Source organism: Ursus arctos, unplaced genomic scaffold, assembly GCF_023065955.2.
Source record: "Ursus arctos isolate Adak ecotype North America unplaced genomic scaffold, UrsArc2.0 scaffold_19, whole genome shotgun sequence".
NCBI classification, from domain to species: Eukaryota; Metazoa; Chordata; class Mammalia; order Carnivora; family Ursidae; genus Ursus; species Ursus arctos.
The window spans coordinates 49,870,135-49,891,326 of NW_026622863.1; the positions used below are offsets into that span (position 1 = coordinate 49,870,135).

Below are 21,192 nucleotides of genomic sequence, written 5' to 3' on the forward strand. Positions count from 1 at the left end.
CAAGCAGACTCCCAGCTGAGCGGGGAGGCCACCTCGGAGTTCAATCCCACAACCCTGAGATCACAACCTGAGCTGAAATCAAGAGTTGGATGCATCACCGACTGAGCCACCCAGGCGCCCCGAGTTTAAATTCATTTAAATGTATTTCTTTTTACTTTAATTTTTAAAAATGTTTTTTAAAATGTGAAAAAAAAACTTTTTTTTAAGATTTTATTTTTAAGTAGTCTCTACACCCAGTGTGGGGCTCAAACTCATAACCCCGAGATCGATAGTCCCATGCTCTACGGACAGAGCCAGCCAGGAATCCCTAATTAATTTAAATTTAAATAGCCACATGTGGGGGCGCCTGGGTGGCGCAGTCGTTAAGCGTCTGCCTTCGGCTCAGGGCGTGATCCCGGCGTCATGGGATCGAGCCCCACATCAGGCTCCTCTGCTGTGAGCCTGCTTCTTCCTCTCCCACTCCCCCTGCTGTGTTCCCTCTCTCGCTGGCTGTCTCTATCTCTGTCAAATAAATAAAAATAAAATCTTTAAAAAAAAAAAACGATGTTCGAGCAGCTGCCTTCCCCCAGAGTTTGTGTAGACAGGATTACCCAGGAGAATTTTTCAAACGCACACTCTGCTTTGCCTTTTAGCTACTCCCCTGTCTCTGTTGGTTTTTCCTTCTGTGAAGTCAGATAAATGCTTTCCACACTTGGAAGATACGCACGTCCATCGCATCATCGGATTCATCAAGACAATGTTGCCTTTGCTTTCGCACGCGGTCCCGATTTTCTCTCTCCCTGTGAAGTTCCGATCCACAGGCCACAGCTTTTCTCCGACTCACATTCCCAGCTTGTTTCTTCGATCCTGGCTTTCTCGATCTTGATGTAAACTTAAGTAACATCATTTACTAGAAATGTCTCTGGAGATCATTTCCTTGTTATGGTAGACAGAATAATGGCCCTCCAGAGATGCCCTTGCCCTAATCCCCCAAACCCGTGGATTTGTTCCCGCGCGTGGTAAAAGGGATGTGGCAGAAATGATTAAGCTGAACACTTTGAGATGGAAGGTTATCCTGCATTCGCTGAGTGGACGCTGTGTGATCGCAAGGGTGTGTATCAATGAAAGAGGGAAGAGGGAGTGTCGGTCAAGGACGGGGCAGTGAAAGCAATGGTTGAAAGATGACCTTTCAAGATGGAGGAAGGAGCCATAACCAAGGAATCCAACAGCCTCTAGACGTTGGGAAAGGCAAGGAAGTGGATTCTCCCCTTAACTTGGTTCTGGTACCAATTCTGACGTGCGTGGTGGGGGACACCAACAAGCAGCTCTTGGGTCATCGGCTGGGTGTCCTATAATTCAACCCAATCCTTTTTTTTTCCCAAGATTTCATTTTTAAGTAATCTCTTCACCCACCATGGGGCTTGAACTCACGACCCCGAGATCAAGAGTCGCAGGCTCTACTGACTGAGCCAGCCAGGCACCCCAATTCAACACAGTTCTGACGCTGTCTACCCAGAGATGTGTCAGACCCCACAGGTGGAGGGCTCCGTCCTGCAAGACTGTCCCCACCCCTTCAGACGCCAGCCACAAGCCCGGGTGGTCACCTGTGCTTCTGACCAACTGTTATAGATCAGAGGTTCTTAAGATCCCTTCCTTGGGTTTGATGAATTTGCTAGAGCGGCTCACAGAACTCAGAGAAACATTTTACTTGCTAGATCGCCAGCTTATTATAAAAAGACCTAACTCAGAAAGAGCGGTTGGGAGAGATGCATCGAGGGACGAGGCTTGGGGAAAGGAGGCAGAGAGCTTCCGTGCCCTCTCCAGACCAACTCCCTTCCCAATCTCTGAGTGCTCATCAACCCGGAAGCTCTCCGAACCCTGTCCTTTTGGGGTTTTATGAAGGTTCCCTTACAAAGTCAAGACCGAGTAAATCACTGGCCATTGGTGATGGATTCCGCCTCCAGCCCCTCTCTCCTCCCGGGAGGTGGCGGTGCAGGGGGCAGGTGAAAGTTCCAGCCCTCTGTACACACAGTGGGTTCCCCCGGCAACCGTCCCCATCCTTAGAGGCCTTCCTATGGTCGCCGCATTAACATAACAAAAGTGCCTTTATCACTCTTATCACAGAAAATTCCAAGGATTTTTAGAAGCTCTGTGCCGCCCACGGGGGAAGACTGTTGTAGATTAGTTTGGTATGATTTTAAATCCTATTTGTTTATGACAAAAATGAAATTGTCCCCTTTTTTTTTTTTTTTTTTGGTAAGCTCCACACCCAATTTGGGGCTTGAACGCCATGACCCTGAGACCAAGAGTCACGGGCTGTACCGACTGAGTCAGCCAGGCGCCCCCAAAATGAAATCGTTCTTAAGAGTAAAATCCTTTGGGGCGTCTGCCTTGGGTTCAGGTAGTGATCCCGGGTCCTGGGATAGAGCCCCTCATGGGGCTCCTTGCTCATCGGGGAGCCTGCTTTTCCATCTGCCTCTGCTTGCCACTCCCCTGCTTGTGCTCTCTCTCTGTGTCAAATAAATAAATAAAATGTTCAAAAAAAAGTATTTTGCTCTAAGAGCGAAGGACAGGCGGGGCGCCTGGGTGGCTCAGTCGTTAAGCGTCTGCCTTGGGCTCAGGGCGTGATCCCGGAGTTCTGGGATCGAACCCCACATTGAGCCCCACATCGAGCCCCACATCAGGCTCCTCCGCTGGGAGCCTGCTTCTTCCTCTCGCACTCCCCCTGCTTGTGTTCCCTCTCTCGCTGGCTGTCTCCTCTCGCTGGCTGTCTCTCTCTCTGTCAAATAAATAAATAAAATCTTAAAAAAAAAAAAGAGCGAAGGACAGGATGTCGTCATGTCATCCGTTGTCACTGAGATTCTCTCTGTAGCTCAGCTTCCGAGGAACCCCGCCAGGGGCTTATCAATGAAAACATAAAAGCAACTGGTGACCAGGGGACATGTAGACCATAGATAGAGAGTCGTGGAAACTGTTGCATTGAGCAAGGGGACTCCTTGCTCTAAGTAGCTCTCGGAGGACCTCGGGGCAATCAGCTCCTGCCAAGGTCAAGACAACGCTTCCCAACAGGTGGAAAGCGGAACATGGGTCCCCAAAGGCTGTCTGCGCAGGGGCCACGCTCTTTCCCTAGCGACAACGCGCTCCAGCATCAGGGGACTTTGGCTTTCGTCCTGGCAGCTGGCCACCAGCTCACCAGAGCACCAATGGGTATAAAAATACACTTCAACTAAATGACTTCGTTCCCATTCATCTTCCCTTGCCTGGAGCAATAGTGTGATTGATCTGCGTTTGGTTTGGACCGTGCTATTTACTGGCTTACTGGAGACGGTAGCCTATATGCTGTTGGCTTGTTCATGAACTTACTATGATGCCCACAGCGAACCTGTGTTAAAATAAGTTGCTGGCGAAGACAAACTCACTGTCTGAGCGTTAGTTTGCTTCCTGAAACAAAAACAAAGACCACATGTGTATTTCTTATTATATTTTTTAAAGATTTTTTTATTAATTTTTTGAGAGAGAGAGAGAGAGAGAGCACAAAGGGGGAGGGAGACGGGGGAGCAGACTCTCCGCTGAGCAGGGAGCCCGATGCGGGGCTCGATCCCAGGACCCTAAGACCATGACCCGAGCCAAAGACAGATGCCTAACTGACTGAGCCACCCAGGTTTTCCTCCCACTCCTTTGTAAATAAAACTCAGCCCTCCTGCATAAAGCAAGATCAATTGATATAGACATGAAAAGACCATGCTTTGGAATGTCAGCATAGAGGAGAAAATCCCGAACTGCCTTGTGGGAAATTCTTGCGTCGTTTATTTTGCATTTTATTTTCAAAGTGGATCACTTTCAAATCAAGGAGTAGGACCATAGGATAATACGGAGTCATTTTCCATTTCTTAAATGTCATTAAGGAACAAAGTTACAGGATCTGTGCTGTTTGTGATTTCTTGCACCGTTTTCCCACATCGAAGTGGAATAACTTCTCCTCTTCCCTCTTAGGTTTGATGTAGGAAAGACTTTAGGGTTCGAAGCCAACGGCCAAAAAAGAATTCTTGAGATGTCCTTGGTGCAAAAAGTGATTTTATTAAAGCACGGAGACAGGACTGGTAGGCAGAAAGAGCTGCCCTGGGGTCACGAGGAGTGGCCCATTATATACTTTCAACTTGGGAGGGGGCTAGGGAGAGCTCAAGTCTCTAAGGAATTTTGGAAGCAAGGTTTCCAGGACCTTGAGGGGGCTAGCTATGCTGGGAAAAGGTCATTTATTACCGTCTAATAAAACCTAAGTCGCGAGACCCTTCAGATGTATATCGGTGGGCTGTATGCTTGGGGGATGATTGCCAGCATATATCTTGGGGGGTAGAGATAAAGGAAGTTTCCAAAGGAATTTTTATATGTTAAAGTAGACCTTGAGGATCCTGGGGGGTCAGGCTAAGATTTCCTTTTGCCCTTAGCAAGGGATTAAGATCGAGGTAGCCGAGTCCCTAGAGGAATATCACTCCTCCTGTTTCAAGGACTTGTCAGTAGGCTATAGGTAGCAAGCAAGCTTAATTTTTCTTTTTCCTTTCTTCCCCCCCCCCTTTGGTTAAGCACCTGGGAGCCTGCAAATTAAATTAACAAAAGATAGATTCACAGGAGAAAAAGCACGTGGTTTTTATTAATAGTTTCATGCTTGGCAGTTCCCAGGAAAGAAGTAAAACTCAAGCAGTAGGAAAGAGGGTTTAGACCTTAAGGGACAAGACCTAGTGAGGGAGGGGACTAGGAAATATAGGGGGGACTGATGGAAGATTCGAGCTCTTTTAGTAAGGTCGGTTTATGCAAATTCATCCTTGTGTTCACTCCCCACCTTCCAAAATGTTAGAGTCCTTTTTCTCTCCACGGCACAGAGCTGGGTGGCAGGGGGGTCCAGGCACCTTTCTCAAAGAGAAATGTATGGTTTGCTTTCAGGCATTTAAGGGAAGGACAGAGAGCTCTTCTTGCCTCTATCGATTCTCAGTCGCCTTCAGCTCAAAATAGTCCTTATGCCAAAGTGATGTATTTTGGAATGGCATGTTCTTTTCCTCCCCCAAATTTTGGAGATATTATTAACGTATAATATAGGTAAGCTTAAGGGGTACCACGTAATTGATGCCGGGCGGTGGAGCTCAAGAGTCGAGAAAGAATTCTGCCTCGATCGATGGAGTGTGGGACGCTTGATCTCAGGGTTGTGAGTTCGAGCCCCACGTTGGGGGTAGAGATTACGTAAAAATAAAATCTTAAAGAAAGAGAGAAAGAATTCTTGAGACATTTTATGGTGCCAAAAGGTGCTTTTATTATATAGCACGGGGACAGGACCTGTGGGCAGAAACTGCAGGAGAATTCTACATTCTTAAGTTGGGGGTGGGTAGGTAGAGGTCCTGCAAGCCTCCAAAGGGATTTCCATATGTTAAGGAAGACTTACAGGGGCCTGGAGGCCTGGCTATTGTCAAGGCGAGGTTGCTTTTAGTCTCCAGCAAAGCCCTGAGTTCCTTGAGGACTGTCCTACTCAACCTGTCTTGGGTTATTTATTAGTGGGATCTAATTTTATCTGCATTTCTCTTCCCTTCATCGTCCTCATCATCATGATTTTGTAGGGAAGGAAAAATGCTTCCTCCATCCTTCAAGGCCTTCCAGCTGGACTAAGAATTACATTTACACGAGGGAGATGAACAAGAAAAAACAAAGTTGTGTTGTGGGGACACAGAAGCCCCGTAATGAAACTGGGACCTAGAGAAATGACCAAGGCAGGCAGTTTTTATACTTTTTTAGGCAAAGAGAACGTACATTTGTGAGGAATTTATAGGATAAGGAAAATAGGTGTTTGGGAGTTTTGATTTGGAAGGAATTTGTTTTGCGGTGTTTTTGTTGTTGTTTTGTTTTTTAAAGATTTTATTTATTCTAAGGATATACTGTATGGTGACTAACATAATAAAAAATTATTATTAAAAAAAGATTTTATTTATTTGACAGAGGACACAAGCAGGGGGAGCAGCAGGCAGAGGGAGAGGGAGAAGCAGACTCCCCGCTGAGCAGGGAGCAGGATGCGGGACTCGATCCAGGACCCTGGGATCATGACCTAAGCCAAAGGCAGATGCTTCACGGACTGAGCCACCCAGGGGCCCCACATAAGGAGTTTGAGTGGAATTAGGGCCGAGGTAGACCAGCAGAACAAGAACAGATTTTATTTTTACGTTGTTCTGGGCTTTAAAGTCCTTATCTCTGGTGATAAGGATGTCCTTTTATATCCTAGCACAGGGAGGGGACCTTTCAAATGGGGGATTTATTTCCGGCTTTCAGAGGGGACAGAGGAAGGTCTAAGGGTGCTCGCACTGACTGTTGCTTAAGTAACTTTTATTTAAAATAACCCACACACCAGGCCTTCTGGCTGACTTAATCAGTAGAGCGTGTGACTCTTGAGATCTTGGGGTCGTGAGTTCAAGCCCCACGAGGGGTGTAGAGACTACTTGAAAAAACAAATAAACCCCCCAAAATAGGGGCACCTGGGTGGCTCAGTCGATGAAGCGATGAAGCGATGAAGCGTCTGCCTTCGGCCCAGGTCAAAATCTCAAGGTCTGGGATGGGCTCCCTGCTCAGTGGGGAGTCTGCTTCTCCCTTTGCCCCTCCCCCTGCTTATGCTCACTCTCTCTTAAATAAATAGATAAAATCTTAAAAAAAGAAAACTTTAAAAATAAATAAATAAAATAATCAGTATACCAAAGTGGCACGTTTTGGGGTGGCCTGCCCTTGGCCCCTACAATTTGGTAGACACGTTTATTGCAAAATGCTTATGGAGTGGCATATTCTGATCCCTGTGCACTAAAACTTCAGTAGGTGACTGACGTCAGTCTTCTGTGACATCTCGAGTGACCTCAGGAAGGAATCTGGAACAGGAAGAACCAGAAAATAGTTAAACAGAGGCATGCAAGCAATATTTTTAACATAACAACGTTGGCTGGAGAGTGCACAATTTCATGAAGTTCGGTTATTTTTTAAGCATAAAGGAAAAGTATTTTTTTTTCTCTCTTTTTTAAGTAAACCCTTCACCCAACGTGGGGCTCGAACTCACAACCCCGACTGAGCCAGCCGGGTACTCCAGGAGTAGAGCGTTTTATTTTCTTGAAGTGGAGTATTTGGAGCCCAAAGTGGGGCCTTGAACTCACGACCCCAAGCTGAAGACCTGAGCTGAGATCAAGTCAGATGCTCAACTCAAGGAGCCCCCCAGGCGCCCCTGCAAGAGCGGAGTATTTTTGAAGTTCTCATCATTTCGTGAAAATGCGTAAAGAGAAACCTCACTAAGAGGGAATCAGGATGGGGCGCCTGGGGGGCTCAGCTGTTAAGCGTCTGCCTTCGGCTCAGGTCGTGATCCCAGGATCCTGGGATCGAGCCCCGCATCAGGCTCCCTGCTCAGCGGGGAGCCTGCTTCTCCCTCTCCCACTCCCCTTGCTTGTGTTCCCTCTCTCGCTGTCTCTCTCTGTCAAAAAAATAAATAAAATCTTTTTTAAAAATACATAAATAAAAATAAAATAAAATAATGGAGCCAGGGGGCCAGAAGGGGGCGCTCTTGCGCTGTACGAAAGAGGGTGTCCCGTTCCCCCCCTCACAAAAGAGCACCTGAGACAAATGACTTAGGTGCAGGTAGTTTATTTGGGGGGAAAGTTGAACAGAGGGAACAAATGTGGGGGCACAGGGGAAATGCAATAGGGAAAGGGGGGAAACCAAGCCAAGGCTAGAATGTCAAACTGGTTCCCTCTTTAAGGAACAGTGCAGCAGGGGCGCCCGGGTGGCACAGCGCTTAAGCGTCTGCTTTCGGCTCAGGGCGTGATCCCGGCGTTATGGGATCCAGCCCCACATCAGGCTCCTCCGCTAGGAGCCTGCTTCTTCCTCTCCCACTCCCCCTGCTTGTGTTTCCTCTCTCGCTGGCTGTCTCTATCTCTGCTGAATGAATAAATAAATAAAATCTTAAAAAAAAAAAAAAAGGAACAGTGCAGCAACAATTCTGGGCATCCTTTGAGGAATTGCATAGAATGTACACAGAGCTGTCCCAACAGAGGGCAGATGGGGGGGGGCTTTTTCCTCGCTGGTTCCCATCACCCCTCAGGGAGAGGCTGAGAGTTTGATACGTCCCACGTTCAGTGCTAATGGTCACATGGGCTCCCCCAGGACTGCTCCCTGCAACAGAGAAAGTCTGGAGTGAAGCCTGAGATGAAAAACGTCTTTAGAACTGATGTTTTATTCGCTTTTATAAATAATCTCAGATTACACACAGCTGAAGTAAATAGCAAAGAACTAGAAGGTTGGTAGGGGAAGAAAATCCAAAAGGATGTGTGGAGTGTAAGAGAAGGGAATATAAAAAAGAACAGGAAAAGGGGGCGCCTGGCTGCTCAGTCAGTGGAGTATCTGACTCTTGATCTTGGGGCCGTGAGTTTGAGCCCCATGCTGGGTATACAGAGATGACTTAAAAATAAAATATTTTTGGGGGCGCCTGGGTGGCTTAGTCGTTAAGCGTCTGCCTTTGGCTCAGGGCAGGATCCCGGCGTTATGGGATCAAGCCCCTCATCAGGCTCCTCTGCTGGGAGCCTGCTTCTTCCTCTACCACTCCCCCTGTTTGTGTCCCCTCTCTCGCTGGCTGTCTCTCTCATAAATAAATTTTAAAATATATATATATTTTTAAAAAATCTTAGCAGTATTGAGGAGGGGGGGTAAGGAGTGCCTATTACCTTTAAAAGAATAAAAATTATAACGACAGCTGAATTCCCAATAAAAAGATCAGATCATGAAGAAAGTACGGAATGATGTCTTCAAAGTGCAAAGGAGAAAGTACCAATCCAGAATTCTGTCCCCAGTAAAAATATCCTTAAAAATAAAAATAAAATGGCCCATTTTGAGGCAAGAATTTGAGAGAATTTATCACCAGCTGCCCTACACTAAGGAAAAAGAAGAAGAAAAATAATGCAGATGGAAACAGAGATGCAGAAAGGACCAAAGACACAAAGAGAAGAATAAATACCGAGGGAAATTTAAATTAATGTCAGCTGTACACAACAGCAATGATAGCATCATATGGATTTTAAATGCTTACTGTTCCAAAACACATAACACCGATAGGTCATAAATTGGGAGGGAGTAAGTGTTCTAAGATCTTTACATTATCTTCGATGTAATAAAACCGTAATTTTATACTGGATGTTTATCTCAAGAATGTATTTTCAGGGGCGCCCTGCTGGCTCAGTCAGTGGAGCATGTGACTCTTGATCTCGGGGTTGTGAGTTCAAGCCTCGAGTGTTGGTTGTAGAGATTACTTAAAAATAAAATCCAAAAAAAAAAAAAAGTATTTTGAGATCTCTAGGGTAACCGAAAAATTTTTTTAAAGGATTGAATAATTTAGAGAAGGATTATAAAATAATCCAAGAGTAGGCAAGAAAGTAGAAAAAGGAACACTGGACAATAAGGAGAAAATATAAATTAAATTGTAAAATGGCAGATTTAAATTGAATTATGTCAGTAATTACATTAAATATAAATGGATTGACTCCAATTCAAAGACAAAGATTTTCAGGGGCGCCTGGGGGGCTCAGCTGTTTAGCGTCTGCCTTCCTCTGCCTTCGGCTCAGGTCATGATCCCAGGGTGCTTGAATCCAGCCCTGCATTGGGCTCCCTGAGCGGCGGGGAGCCTGCTTCTCCCTCTCCCACTCCCCCTGCTTGTGTTCCCTCTCTCGCTGGCTGTCTCTCTCTGTCAAATAAATAAATAAAATCTTTTTTAAAAAATGGTGAAAGCGTTCATGTCTGTTATGCATGTTTTATCACAACAAAAATTGAGTGTCGTGTGGGTGGGGGTGGAGGGAGAGAGAAGAGGCGGCGCGGAGGATTTCTAGGGCAGCGAAAACACGCTGTATGGTTTTACAGCGCTGGACATACAGTCATTATACATTGGTCCAAATCCATACAACACACACCACCGGGAGCGAACCTTAGGTAAACTGTGGACTTTGACTGATTTCTGTATGTAGGTTCATCTCTGGTTTACAAAAGAAAAGAAAAAGAAAGAAAGAAAGAAAGAAAGAAAGAAAGAAAGAAAAGAAAGAAGGAAAGAAAGAAAGAGAAAGAAAGAAAAAGAAAGAAAGAAAAGAAAGAAAGAAAGAAAGAAAGAAAGAAAGAAAGAAAGAAAGAAAAAGAAGGGAAGAAAAGAAAAAGAAAAAGCATTCGGGTGAGTAAGGTTGATAAGGAAGGAGACTATGCATGTTTGGGGCTGGCGGGGGAGCGTGGGGGGAAAATATAAAAAATCTCTGTACTGCCTCAGTTTTATTGTAAACCTAACATTGCTTTAAAAATACTACTAATAAAGTATTTTTTAAAAGACGAGTTAGAGGGGTATCCAGCTGGCTCAGTCAGTGGAGCGCATGAGACTCGGGATCTCTCTTGATCTCAGGGGTTAGGCGATCGAGCCCCACCTTGGGCGTAGAGATGATTTTTAAAAAAATGAGTTTAGGTATATATTAGTATTAGGCAATGAAAGCTTTAGGGTAGGATTGAATTACTAGAAATGAGGCATTTCCTACAAATTTAATTGATTTAATTGACTTTTAGTGGTTCCCTGCCCCTCTTTCCTAGACAGAGGAATGGGCTGGGCTGGCCTCGGTCTTTGGGGGAGGGGCGGAGGGCGGGGACGGGGTGGGGGTGGGGTGGGGGCGGGGAAGGGGAGGGATGGAAATCAGGTCTTCCCGGGGGCCATCCCTAAGAAATTCAACAATTGAGGTTAAAGGCTTTATTCCTTGGAAGCGCTTCTGGTGACTCTCCGGGTGCAGGTGTTTTGACAGCGGCGGAGGGAGCTGGGTGGGTGCCCTCGCCGGCTGAATGTTAGGCAGCCCACTGGAATTTGGGATTGGAGGTCATTCCAGTTCCTGGCCGGAGGGTCCCCAGGAGCGGACAGAACAGTATTTTCTGAGACCTGTTCGTGCAAACCTTGCAGGTTATCCGTCAGTCAGCGCTCGCTCACCGGGTGGGGAAGGTTGCCAAAGGAAAAGAGGGAGGGGGGGTCCTAAGAGGGAAACTGGGGACCCCTCCACCCGATTGTGTCCTTTTCCAGCGCAGAGAAGTCTCCCTTTCGCTGGGAAGTGGTTCTTATTTCCGGGCGCCCCCCAAGGAGCAGAAGGCTGGGGAGAAAGTTCTGCGGGACCCTGGGTGCAGGGGTGGGGGGGTGGGGTCCCAGGGCCGCGCAGGGGTGCATCCCCCGGGATCCCCTTCCTGCTGGCTCCTCCTCTCCCCGCCCCCACCCAATCCCTTAAACCATCCATTTTGAGGTGGGGGTCCGGAAGCAGCTACAAAGGGCCCGGGCAAGACGAGTCTCTGTCTTCGATCTCTTCGGGGGGTGGGGGGCGTTGTTTCACTTTGTTTCCTTAGTTATTATTTTTACAGTCCCATCCCTCTCGTCCGCAGCCCTGCAACCCTCTCTGTAGTACAGCGAACGAGCCTTTGGGCTGCGCCACCCACAGAAGCGTCCAGAAGCCGGGGCTGCTGAGATGGTGAGTATGCGCGGTTTTCGCAGAGACCACACTGCGGGCGGAACCGGGTCGGGTTCTGGGAAATCGGGAGCAGCAGTCCGCGGAAGCCTGATTCTCTCCGTCCTGGAGGAGAGGGGAGGCCGAGAGTGGCCCGCGTGCTGAGCCCTAAATGCGCCCTTCACCTTGCCCCAGGGGGCATTCCCTGGCCTGGGCAGGGGGACACCCGCGTGCGGCGGCGGCGGCGGGGCTGGAGGGGGCTGCTGTTTGGATCCATTCAAGTATCGGAGTCCGATGTGATTAGGGCGAGCTGAGAAATGGCCATTGGGGTTCTCTACTGGAGAAAGGGTTGCCGGGTGTGAGTTGGGTTCCGATGGGCACATTCGTCCTTTTTCGGGCACTGAGGTCTCGGTAGAGGACATTTATAAAAGACCAAGTTCAAAGGAGTTCCAGTGGAGTTGTCAGGACCAAACCCAGTGGTTTGAACAAGTTGCCGGTTTGTCGTTCCTCGACTGCAGAAAGGTCTGGTTCCCGGGACTCTCGGGGTGTGTTTCATCCGCCAGATGTGGGTGTTTTCCTTCGACCCGCTTACCTGAGCCCACCCAGAATTATGCTTTCCCTTTTGTTTTTTGCTTTTCTCACTGTCCCAAACTAAGGTGTCTGAGATCACCAGGGGCTCACCTGCAGCCCCAGATGTATTGGTTTGTTGCAAGGAGAGAGATCGATCGCACCGGGGAGGAACCTGGCAACTGAAGGGATGGCGTCCGGGCTCACGGGAGGGGGCGGAGGGGAGAGGGTAGACTTCATTCAGGGTAAATGTAAATGCTTCCCGGCTTCCGTAGGCTCGAGCTGAACTACGTGCAAAGGAATGATCTGGTCCGGATGGTCCCGTGGAAACTACAAGGTCAGATAGAAGTGGAATGTTGTGTCCCAAACCCCTTATCTGAAACTCTGCCCGGTGTTGCAAATGGAAGCTGCTTCTGGGTCCAAGTGACGCCAGATCCCCCAGGCGAGAGAGTGGGATGTTCTTTTCTTACTGATAAGATGTCAAACAGCAGCATTTTTGAGGGCTATGATTTTTAGGGAGCAAAGTTTATCAGTGAGTTAGAAAGCAGTTAAGGGGGAAATAAAGAGTCCTTTTGACTCCGCTGCTGGTTTCCTCTGGGTCTGATCTCTTCACCTGGTGAATGGCCGCGGGGATTTTGCCTCCTTGCCTTCCCAGTCACAGGGTGGCCCAGAATCTCCAGGTTGTCCAAGCACTTGATAACTCTGTCATACTGAGTGGCACGTTTCTGTTTTGTGAAAACCTGAGTTCATGTGAACCCTGGAGTCATGAACACAAGGGGATCTTGGCGACCCCACGTAAATGTTTGAAATTTTTGAAAGCAAAGTCGTATGGTTGCCCGTTTCCTAAGAAATGGAATCAGGATAGCTAAGAAGATGTGGGTGTCCCAGTCCCGACTGGAAGAACACTCTGACATCTGGCACACTGTTCGCACCCCTAGAGAATTTTGAAATGTAAAAGCCATTAATTAAATCTCTCCAATAGAAGGAATTCTTATTTTAGCTGGAAAAGATGACTTCAAGGTAAAAAAGCCAACCTCGTCAATTGCATTGTAAATTATTTAATTGTAGACTGTATTTTGCTTAATAATGTATTTCTGGAATATGTAATAGATTGATGTGTTTTAAAATTTGCAGGTTGGTTAGGGTAGACCTTGCAGGCGTCCTCCCTCTGCCCTGGTTTGCTCTGTTCCAGGCTCCTGGCCCCCCAGAAGCAACCAGTTTTGCAGATCCTCGCATATCTTTTCCTTATTTTTCCTTTAATTCATGGCAATGAGCAAATGAGCTCACCGTGCACTCTTCTTCGGCCCCTAATGTTACAGATTTAAAAAGACTCAAGTGACCGAATGCAGTGTCCGGGTCCTCGGGGACATATGAGGGTATTTGATTCAGCGTGATGATGTTGTGACCACATTTAAAAAGATTCCTTGCACTTTAGGGGCACCTGGGTGGCGCAGTAGTTAAGCGTCTGCCTTCGGCTCAGGGCGTGATCCCGGTGTTCCGGGATCGGGCCCCACATCAGGCTTCTCCGCTAGGAGCCTGCTTCTTCCTCTCCCACTCCCCCTGCTTGTGTTCCCTCTCTTGCTGGCTGTGTCTCTCTCTGTCAAATAAATAAAATCCTTTAAAAAATAAAATAAAATAAAAGATTCCTCGTGCTTTAGAGATATATCACGAACATATTTAAGGATGCAATGCTGTGATAGCTGGAGTTTTGTGGACCATTGTGCAATAGAAAGGCCGTGAAGGGGGATGGGAAGAGGCGACAATGTGTGGAAACAGGTGAATAGTGAATGAGGGCTTGCGCGCATCTCATTTTCCCTGTATTAGGTATGTTTACACTTCCCATGATTTAACGCAAATGGTTAGAAAGTTCTTTTGTACTGCTGAGCTCTTTTTTTTTATTTAAAGATTTTAAGTAATCTCTACACCCAACGTGGGGCTCAAACCCACAACCCCAAGTTTAAGAGTCGCACGCTCCACTGACTGAGCCACCCGGGTGCCCCTGAAGATATACTTAATATATAAAAACACATACCAATCCTCGATATCCTCTGGCTTTGTTTATATGTATATTTACTGTATATATAGTTTTAATTTCTATTCTGAAATGTTTCAAATTTTGAAAAAAAAATTTCAAAATACAGGGGCACCTGGGTAGCGCAGTCGTTAAGCGTCTGCCTTCGGCTCAGGGCGTGATCCCGTCGTTCCGGGATCAAGTCCCACATCGGGCTCCTCCGCTGGGAGCCTGCTTCTCCCTCTCCCACTCCCCTGCTGTGTTCCCTCTCTCGCTGGCTGTCTCTCTGTTACATAAGTAAATAAAATCTTAAAAAAAAATTCAAAATACAAAATGTAAAAAACACAATAAAAATCATCTAAATATTAAAAGTCACTAGAAATCAGGGCATCCAGGATACCAAATAAGGTACTTTACAAAAAGAGAGAGAGAAAATAACTCACAATATCTCTAACACCTGTCCAGCATTTGAATTCCAGCAGCTTCTACCAAAAATATCTCTCAGAGTTAGATTTCTTTTTTTTTTAAGATTTTATTTATTTATTTGACAGAGACAGAGAGGGAACACAAGCAGGGGGAGTGGGAGAGGGAGAAACAGGCTTCCCGCTGAGCAGGGAGCCCGATGCGGGACTTGATCCTATGACCCAGGGATCATGCCCTGAGCCGAAGGCAGGCGCTTAACGACTGAGCCACCCAGGCTCCCTGTCATGGTACCTCTTCCACATCTTCAAACACCTTGTTTCCAACTCTTGTCCCATTCACAGGTCCTGGGGGTTAGGACGTTGGCTGATCTTTGGGAGGGGACGCAATTCAACTCATATCAGTGCCCCAAACGGGTGTGTTGTTCTAGGACTCCGTGACCTTCACAGACGTGGCCGTGAATTTCACCAGGGAGGAGTGGGCCCTCCTGGACTCGGCACAGAGAATTCTCTACAGAGACGTGATGCTGGAAAACTGCAGGAACCTGGCCTCTGTGGGTGAGCAGCCTGCCCTCGCGGGGACACATGCGGGTCAGACCCCCTCCTGGGTTCCCTGCGCTGTGCTGAGCAATGGGACGGGGGATTGCTGAGTAACCAAGACGGGGCCATTGCCCACAAGGGGTGGACGTAGGGTTTACCCCCTGAAATAGGAACTCTGTCCGTTGCATTACAGTTTTATTCTCTTCATGATTGACAGCCCTCGGGAGATCCCTAGGTGGTGAACACAGAGCACAGAGAATCTCAGTGCATTCAGGAGGAAAAGGGAGGGACCACTTTGTCGCTCCGTACTCATACTGGCTTAGCCCCGGAACCCCTGCAGGCCAAAGCGTGTGCCCCTGCTTCGTGGAAAGTCCTAGCACCACTCCCTTGGGCCATGCACTGTCCGATTTCCCGGTGACCGGGATCTCAACTGGGCAAACCTCATCCGGCCTCCCATTTGGAGCAAGGAGCCGGTCTGGGAATGGGGCCGGGGTATTTTGTGCACCTGCCTGCCGGGCAGCTATGAATCCTTACAAGGAAGGATTTGACCATGTGGACATGTTGATTAAGAATCCATTTCGGGGTGCCTGGGTGGCACAGCGGTTAAGCATCTGCCTTCGGCTCAGGGCGTGATCCCGGCGTTATGGGATCGAGCCCCACATCAGGCTCCTCCGCTATGAACCTGCTTCTTCCTCTCCCACTCCCCCTGCTTGTGTTCCCCCTCTCGCTGGCTGTCTCTATCTCTGTCAAATAAATAAATAAAATCTTAAAAAAAAAAAAAGAAGTGTGGACATAGCGGCATTCCTCACAGCAGCCGAAAGGTGCAAACAAACCAATTGTCCATCAACAGATGAATGGACAGATGAATATAGTCCATCCACACAGCGGAATATTATTCAGCCATAAAAAGGAGTGAAGCACTGATAACAGGTTGCAATATGGGGGTGCCTGTGTGGCTCAGCCAGTGAAGCATTGGCCTTCGGCTCAGGTCATGATCTCAGGGTCTTGGGATCAAGCCCCGCATCGGGCTCCCTGCTCGGCGGGGAGCCTGCTTCTCCCTCTGCCTGCCGCCTCCCTGCTTGTGCTCTTGCTCTCTCTGTCAAATAAATAAAATCTTTAAAAAATATATATGGATAAACCTCGAAAGCATTACGGTAAGTGAAAGAAGGCAGACACAAAAGACTACATATTACCTGATTTCATTTATGTGAAATATCGGATAGGTAAATCTATAGAAACAGAAAGCCGATTCGTGGTTGTGAAAGGCTGGAGGGAGGGAGAACAGGGAGTGGCCGCTTCATGACCTAGAAGTTCTTCCCTCCTTCCTTCCGGGGTGATGGAGATGTCCTGGAACTGAATAGAGGTGCTGGTCACCGCACATGGCCAATGTCCTCGATGCTGCTGAAGGGTACACTTTAAAAAGGTCATTTTTGTGTTAAGTGAATTTCACTGCAATTTTTAAAAAATTGTTTTAAAGATTTTATTTATTTATTTGAGAGAGAGAGTGAGCACGAGCAGGGGGAGAGGGGCAGAGGGAGAGGGAGAAGCAGACTCCCCACTGAGCAGGGAGCCCAATTAAGGGCTTGATCCCAGGACCCTGAGATCATGACCTGAGCCAAAGACAGATGCTTAACCGACTGAGCCCCGCCCCTTCATCTTTAAAATTATACATGGACTCTGTCCTGGTCTGTTTGGGCTGCTGTGACAGAACACCATAGTCTGGGTGACTTACACACGAACATTTCTCTCTCACATTCTGGAGGCTGGGAAGTTCCAGGTCAAGGGGGCAGCAGGGTCATTCCCAGCGAAGTCTCTCTCCTGGTTTGCAGATGGCCGCCTTCTCCCCGTGTCCTCACATGGCAGAGAGACAGTGAGCTCCGTTCTCCTGCTCTTGTAAGGACGCCAGTCCCATCGTGGGGGCCCCACTGTCCTATCTTATCTAAACCCAATTACGTCCCAGAGGTAATTGCAAATATCTGCAAATACCATCCCATAGTTAGGGCTTCAACATATGGATTTGTGGGGGACACAAATTCGGCCCATGACAGACTCTTTGTCCAGTTCTCTTCCACGTGGCATTCCTGACTACACCCTTAATCCCCACAGAACCCATCCTCACCATGGTCAAGCTCCTGACACGGCCCAAATCCCTGATGTCTTTCTGTTGGCTTGCGTGCGCTTCCTCCCCTTTCCTGTTTCCCTCACGTGTGCAGAGTGACCATTTGAAAAGAAACCCACATGGACATTTACCTATTTTACCGTCTCCAACCCACCTTAACTCTCAACAAAGAACTGAACTTAGTGTCCCTTTATTTCAGATTCGGTGACTCAACATAAAGCCAAAAACTCAACCCGTCAGCAGGACATTCTCGCGAGAAAGACACCTGATGAAGCAAACAGAGTGTGTGCCGTGAGCCACAGTTCCCGGCCCTCCCCATCGGGAGAAGACTGGAAATGCCCCAGAACAGACGAGCCACCCAAGCAAAGGGAGCAAAAGTTGAAGCAAGTTGCCACTGTGCACAAGGAGGGCGAGTCTCCGGGTAGACTCCGTGACTACCACGAAATGAGGGACGACTCTCTATCTAGCTCACGGAGAGATTCCACAAGAAACCGTATCCAAAAATGTGGCTCACATATTCTGGTGCAAAATCCTATCCTAACCAGCCATCGAAAGATCCATAGAAACAACGAAAATGATAGAGTCTTGTGGCAGAGCGTTGAGCTGACCCCATTTGTAGGAAGTCAGGCAGAGCCAGAGTCCAAAATATGGATCGACCGTCAGAACAATATCCTTCATGTACATAATAGTATCTGCGTGGGGGTGGACATCGATGAATGGGATCCGTTTGGTGAAGACGTTTCCCTTAGGGTATACAAGACTCCCACTACAGAGAAGACTTACGACGAGTCTAATTCATGTGAAACCACCTTCCAAAATACCTCGACCCGGGACGTGCAGAGGCCGTCGTATACAGCAGACACAAATCACGAGAAGAATCAAGGTGAGAAAACCTTCGCCCACATGGCAAATTCTGACTCACATGGGAAGACTAAGACCAGAGGGGAAAAATATAAATGTCAAGACTGTAGGAAAAGTTATGTGTATCAGTCCTTCCTTATGAGACACATGGAAATTCACACCGGGGAGAAACCTTACGAATGCAAGACCTGTGGGAAAGCCTTTAGATATTCCTTACACCTTAACAAACATTTAAAAAAGCACATTGTGAAGAAGTCCTATAAATGTGGAGGATGTGGGGAAGACTTCAGTGAGTCCTCAAAACTGACTGAACATAGAAGGGTTCACTCTGCAGAGAAACCCTATAAACGCGAGGAATGTGGGAAAGCCTTCATCAGTTCTTCCAGATTTAAAAACCATCTAAAAACTCACAGTTGAGGGATGCCTGGCTGGCTCAGTTGGAAGAGCGTGTGACTCTTGATCTCAGGGTTTTGAGTCTGAGCCCCACATCAGGTGTAGAGATTGCTTAAATAAATAAGACGGACGGAAGGAAGGAAGGAAGGAAGGAAGGAAGGAAGGAAGGGGAAAAGAAAGAAAAAATTCACAGTTGAGAGAGGTCCTGTGAATGAAAGGAATGTGAGAAAAGCTTCATTAATTTTCTCAAAATACCAAGCACGTAAGGACATATTGGAAAAGAACTCAAGTCTTCCCTGAAGGACGGAAAGGTGAGAATTCACACATTTACATGTTCACATCTTGTGAAGGTAAGGTCTGTGGAAAGCTTTTCATCTTTCAGCTTTATGGTTTTTAATTTTTTTATTAACTATTGATTTTTTTAAGTAGGCTCGGTGCCCAGCGTGGAGCCCAGTGTGGGGCTTGAACTCATGACCCTGAGATCAAGACCTGAGCTGAGATCAAGAGTCCCATGCTTAATGGACTGAGCCACCCAGGTGCCCCCTTCTTTGATCCTCAGTAGACATTTGTTCTCACGTCGGAGAGAAACCCCATGAATCTAAGGAATATGGAAAAGCCTTCAGCGTTGTCTCTGGGAAGACTCCTCACGGCAGTAAGGAATGTGGGAAAGACCTCTTTAAACACTCACCCCGTAACTTACACAAGAGACCACATGCGGGAGAGATACCGTGGTTGTAATAGAAGAAAGTCTTCTGGGGCGCCTGGGTGGCGCAGTCGTTAAGCATCTGCCTTCGGCTCAGGGCGTGATCCCGGCGTTCCAGGATGGAGCCCCACATCAGGCTCCTCCGCTGGGAGCCTGCTTCTTCCTCTCCCACTCCCCTGCTGTGTTCCCTCTCTCACTGGCTGTCTCTCTGTCACATAAATAAATAAAATCTTTAAAAAAAAAAAAAAGTCTTCTATAAGATGAGTACATAGATGGAGAGAAACACAGTGAGCCTTACGATTGCTGCTGTTACATTGTCTCATCCTTCAACTGGGACCAAAATTCATGATCTCCAGTTTTTCTTCTCTAATAAAATCCTATACGATGATGAAAATCCCTCTCTGTGCCCTCGCGGCTCTCCCATGTGAATTTCGATACGTAGTGGCTTCGTTTCAATTTACATACAGGTGGTCTCACCGATGTGAAGCCTGGTTTGAGCCTCATTTAATTCAGATTGGGGTTTAGGGTGCCCCGTGATAATATTTTCGGTCAGTCGGTTGTTACTGGTCATGAATGGACTGCCTTATGGTCAGAGTATGTGGTCTTTATGATGCTGATAATGGGACACCTGTTCTGATGATCATTTCGATCTCCTGGGGCTGAGTCTGCCAGTTGCCTGAGCAGATGAATTTTTCTCATCATCTTTACTAAGGGTGCATAGACTTGTTTTTCCAGAGTTAGCAGTGTTGAAGGCTTTTAAATGCATCTTCTACATTTTCTCATAACTGATGCTGGGTAGAGCTTACATCCTTGACAGAATTCACTGGCTTGGATTCCTAGAAAGCTGTTGGAAAGTGGAGACTGTTTCTCATTCTTCTTCTCTTAACTAAGTTCCCTTTGCTCTCTTTCCCAGTTGCTCCCTGGAAATTGGATGAAATTCCCTGAATTAGCACAAGCAACTTTGGGATCATTGGAACGAAGGTCATGGCCTCAGTAACACAACCCTCCAAACACAAGAGTCCTCACTCCCCTGTAGCAGGTCTTTTGGGGTGTCCCTGGCTGCAACAGACTTCCTTTCTAAACATATTAAATGAAGTGAACCCCTAGTTTGAGTAAGAAGCATCTTAGGGGGAGATTTTTATAACTCAAGAATAAATGATAAAACTAGTATGGGGCCAGTGTTTCTTGTTTTTTGTTTTTAAAGATTTGCATTTAGGGGCGCCTGGGTGGCGCAGTCGTTAAGCGTCTGCCTTCGGCTCAGGGCGTGATCCCGGCGTTCTGGGATCGAGCCCCACATCAGGCTCCTCGGCTGGGAGCCTGCTTCTTCCTCTCCCACTCCCCCTGCTTGTGTTCCCTCTCTCGCTGGCTGTCTCTCTGTCACATAAATAAATAAAATCTTTAAAAAATAAAAAATAAAAAAAATAAAGATTTGCATTTATTTATTTGACAGAGAGGCAGCGAGAGAGGGAACACAAGCTGGGGGAGTAGGAGAGGGAGAAGCAGGCTTCCCGCTGAGCAGGGAGCCCTATGCGGTGCTATCAAATAAATAAATAAAATCTTAAAAAGTATTTTAGGGGGCGCCTGGGTGGCTCAGTCCATTAAGTGTGGGACTCTTGATCTCAGCTCAGGTCTTGATCTCAGGGTTGTGAGTTCAAGCCCAATGTTGGGCTCCAGGCTTGGCGTGGAGCCTACTTAAAAAAAAAAAAAGTAGTATTTTAGGCAGGACAGTGTTGTATGATTCCTTTATATGGAATTTCTAGAAGAAGTAAATCTAGAGACAAGGTTGCAGATCAGTGGTTGCCTGGGGTCGGAGGTGGGACCAGAAATTGACTGCAGGCTAGCAGGAGGGAACCTTTGGGGATGGTGGAAATGATCTAACACTGGACTGTGGTGACGATTGCACAACTCTGTAAGTTTGTGAAAAATCACTGAACAGTCACAGACGGTGGATGACTTTGACAGTCCGTAAGTCATGCCTGAATGAACCTGTGAAAGCAGGAAAGGAGGAAGGAGGGTAAAAGACATCCCAGGTCTTGGACGTCCACAGCCACGTGGTGCCCGAAAGCTCTGCTGAGTTCAGCTTTGGGTATTTGGGG

The 21,192-nt window shown here is 47.3% G+C and overlaps 1 protein-coding gene across 1 annotated transcript; it reads left to right on the plus strand.

The window, feature by feature from the left end:
• The first annotated feature begins 12,324 nt into the window (after nt 1-12,324).
• ZNF114 (zinc finger protein 114) lies at nt 12,325-19,303 on the plus strand. Its single transcript, XM_057314531.1, has 3 exons — nt 12,325-12,387; nt 14,912-15,038; nt 17,339-19,303. Exons 1-3 carry the CDS (start codon nt 12,352-12,354, stop codon nt 18,415-18,417), a joined length of 1,242 nt encoding a protein of 413 aa, XP_057170514.1. The 5' UTR covers nt 12,325-12,351; the 3' UTR covers nt 18,418-19,303.
• Nucleotides 19,304-21,192: the final 1,889 nt, after the last annotated feature.